Source organism: Echinops telfairi, unplaced genomic scaffold (genome assembly GCF_000313985.2).
Source record: "Echinops telfairi isolate 266 unplaced genomic scaffold, ASM31398v2 ScPeMD7_23;HRSCAF=83, whole genome shotgun sequence".
Lineage (NCBI taxonomy): Eukaryota > Metazoa > Chordata > Mammalia > Afrosoricida > Tenrecidae > Echinops > Echinops telfairi.
In genome coordinates, this window is record NW_022103920.1 from 81668026 (window position 1) to 81671801 (window position 3776).

Consider the following 3776-nt stretch of genomic DNA (forward strand, 5'->3'; position numbering starts at 1 on the left):
AATGTTTATATGGTACCAAATACTATGGTCTGACTTAAATGTGAACTTTCTTTTGTAGTTTTAATTTTAGGGGCTCAGAAAGTCCTTCTAGATGTACATGCCTGATGTCATCAACGTCATACATTAGTTCAGAACGTTAATGGAGAAACGCTTTTACCTGCAAGAACTTAACCATTATTGGTTAAGAAAATCATGTGAAAAGATTAGAAGTGGAAGGATGTTGAATTAGAATAACTCTTGAACTCTTTGTTAATTTATAATTAGAAATTAAAACAGAAAATAAATGAAGGTATTTTTCCTTTCAGTTTTCTTTTCTGATACTAAGCTATTTCCTTCTGTTTCAATAGCTTGATTTTTATTATGAGAGATAAGTTCCTTAGCTGAGTTAGTAAATACATATCAAAACCAAATCACAGTTGTATGAAAAAAGTTTCATAATCCAGTGACAAATGAATACATTTATTGTTTTTTAATTGTGCTATATGTTTTAGGTATTTGTGAAAAGTCATTTTGATTATAATCCATACAACGATAACCTGATACCCTGCAAAGAAGCAGGATTGAAGTTCTCAAAAGGAGAAATTCTCCAGATTGTCAACAGAGAAGACCCCAATTGGTGGCAGGTTAGTGCTCTTCTCAACATTTCCTCAGTGTCTTTCATATTTCAGTCTTAAATCTGACCAATCTGAATATTCAGGCATTTGTTCTGATGATTCTTCCCACCTGAACAACTCCTGCTTCATGACGACTAATTTTGTGGACAGGAGACCAAATCGAGAAGGGCTTTGTGAGTAGCTGTTAACGTAGAATTCATAAGCCGGTGGGACTATCCTGTTGTTTAAGGATCAGACCCATTGGTTCTTCGTAAGGGAATCCACATGTGAACACAAGTAAAATATGTTATTTGCCAAGAACTTAGCTAGGTTATTGCTTTTCTTTGTTGGACTTTTGTTGTAAACTGGCTAGCAGCCAGTTCTCCAATCTATTAAAAGATGTCACTTCTGCACATCTTGTTGTTAAAGGTGTAGGTGGTGGTGGTTTAATGTTTACATTAAGTGGCATGTAGCTTACCTTAAACTCACACTCTCTTGGGGCAATCAGATTCCTGATAGCATGAATTAATTTCTCCACTCTCTTTTCCCAACATAGTCACATTGTTTATTAGTTTGTCCCCGAGAATTATCAACATAGTGGGACTAAAATGAGTAATAAATGTATTAATAAATGGTTCTGGGTTAAAGGTCTTTAACACCTCTTATTATCGAGTACTGGCATGTGCTTCTTGACTATAATTCTTTGTATGCTCTGACTAGTTTGGTATAAATAAGAAGTTTTACTGGTTTTAAAAAAGCCATTGTATTTGTATGTAAAATACCATTATATTTTGACCCCAACATTTCACTACCAGTTGATAAATATTTAGAATTTTACATGCCTTAACTGTTTAAATGTTTAAACCTCCATTGCCATGGGGTTCAAATCTCAAGGTTGGTTTTTAAGAGTAAATGTGGTTTCGTTTGCCTACTACTGCTTGTCCTACTTCTTAGACGATGAGCTCAAGTTTTGGTCACTGAGATATCCAATTCATTAATTTGATTCTAGGCTAGCCATATAAAAGAGGGAGGAAGCGCTGGTCTCATTCCAAGCCAGTTCCTGGAAGAGAAGAGAAAGGCATTTGTTAGAAGAGACTGGGACAATTCAGGTGATGAGCTCGATACCCTGAATAACATGTAGTCCTTTGTGACATGAGCCCTGGTGGGGCAGAGGTTAAGTACTGGCTGCTAACTACAAGGTCAGCTGTTCAGACCTACCAGCAACCCTGTGGTCGGAAATAAGGGCCGGTGGCTTCCATAAAGAGTACAAGCCCATGAAAATAACAACAATGATATATAATTGATGAAGGATTCACAAGGGTGGAGGGTGGAGGAGGGAGGGGTAAAAAAGAGGAGCTGATAACAAGGGCTCAAGTAGAAAGAAAATGTTTTGGAAATGTTGATGGCGACATATGTACAAGTGTGCTTAATACAATTGAATGATGAATTGTTACGTGATTTGTAACAGCCCCCCAATAAAATGATTAATAATAAAAAGACTAAAAACAACAACTACAACAAGAGCGCAGCCTGGGAAACGCTGCAGGGCAGTTCTACTCTGTCTTCTAAGGTCACCAGGAGCTGGAATCAACTCACCTGCAGTGCTTTCAAGTCCTTGGTGGCCTCCCGTCTCGGTTGTTTCCACCAGAATAAGCAAATGTATTTATTGAAGATGTATTTAGAGTTAATCGTCCCTTTTTGCTGTGTCTCTAAGAGGTAAACTTAGTTTTGATCCCTTCTTCCCCCTGCTGGTATCGTGTCAAAATCGAGGGGCTCAACTCCCCGCTGTCCCCTCCTGCTTCATAAGATGCAGTGTGGGGAGAATTATTCTCTGCCCCTGTAGAATATCATCGAGCAGCGTTCACATGTTCCACCATAGCGCTGACGTCACCTTAATCTTCCCGTCCTCAGGACCTTTCTGTGGAACCATAAGTAGCAAAAAAAAGAAAAAGATGATGTACCTCACGACCAGAAATGCAGGTAGGCTTTCATCTTTCCCTGACAAATTCTTGTCCGTCAGTTTCTGTTGGTACCACGTGTTGTCAGTCATGAAAGGCATGGAAACATCCAGAGGAAGACATGCTTTTGAGGTAGCATAGATTTTAATACAGTCCTGGGACACACCCCAAGTAGACCCTCATGGTAGGATTGGTGGCATGAGACCTGATTCTTCAGATTCATGAGGCTACACAGATCTCCGTTGAGTGGTAACAAGCTTTACAATTTAGATAGTAGTTTCCCAAGACACCTGAGAGGCCAGAAATGTTGACATGTGATATGTCCCCATGGACCACGAGAGACCATGGAGAAGCCCAATGTAAGAGTTTCTGAGGATTCCCAATGCAGTTGTTTCTGCGAAGTTCAAGTGTAATAGCAGCTCTATTGTAATATTGTTAGCATAGCATGAAGTCTTAACTGTCTAATTTAAAATGAATATAATTCAGGTTATTACCCAATTGTGAGAAACAGGCATGGGAACACAAAGTACAGTTATTTACCTCCTGATATTTTGTATGCTTTTGATACTGCTAGGTTGCTTTACTTTATGAGATAATTTACAACAAAATAAATAGATTTGTGCCTGTATTAATGAAGGAGCGATGTCACAGTTGAAACTTTGTTCACAAACTGTGGAATAGCATTTTGTGTTTAGTCTATAATGGGCAGGATGCCTTTAAGAAGGTGCCCACCAAGAGTTATAGTTAAGGGCAGCTGTGTTCTGCCCTACATTGTACATGATACTTTTGGAAAAAATAACATTGGACTAATTGAATCTTATTCTGATCTAGTAGGATTCTTTCTTAAATCCTTTGGCCTGAAGAAAAAGAAATATGGTAACTACCTTATCAGTTCTTCTAGTTGAAGGAGCTAATAGGAGTAAAGTGCAGCTCTGTGGAGCATACGACTTTGATTCAGAGCCTCTGGAGGCTTAATCAAAGGAAGTGACAGTTTTCAAAGTACCTACTTACTCTCCTGACTTCAGAGTTATCCCTATACTAGTGATAAGTCAAATTACACACTCTAAAAGAAATAATATAGAAGGGGAAATAGTTTCTTTCTTTGTTAATGTCCGTTTAATGTACTGTGGAGAAATTGTAGAAAGAAAAAGTTGCTGTTAAGATAATAACCTAGGAAGAAAGTTATTACTATAGATTGAAAGTTTGAGCAATAATAGGTAATAAT

At 38.0% G+C, this 3776-nt stretch overlaps 1 protein-coding gene across 2 annotated transcripts in view; it reads left to right on the plus strand.

Moving 5' to 3' along the window:
* Positions 1–3776, plus strand: part of PALS2 (protein associated with LIN7 2, MAGUK p55 family member) — a 97428-nt gene that overhangs the window by 78932 nt on the left and 14720 nt on the right. For both annotated transcript variants that reach the window (XM_045288801.1, XM_004702725.2), the window contains 3 exons: positions 492–623; positions 1603–1702; positions 2505–2573. In XM_045288801.1, coding sequence (XP_045144736.1) covers positions 492–623; positions 1603–1702; positions 2505–2573 — 301 coding nt within the window. The remainder of the gene's footprint in view (positions 1–491; positions 624–1602; positions 1703–2504; positions 2574–3776) is intronic.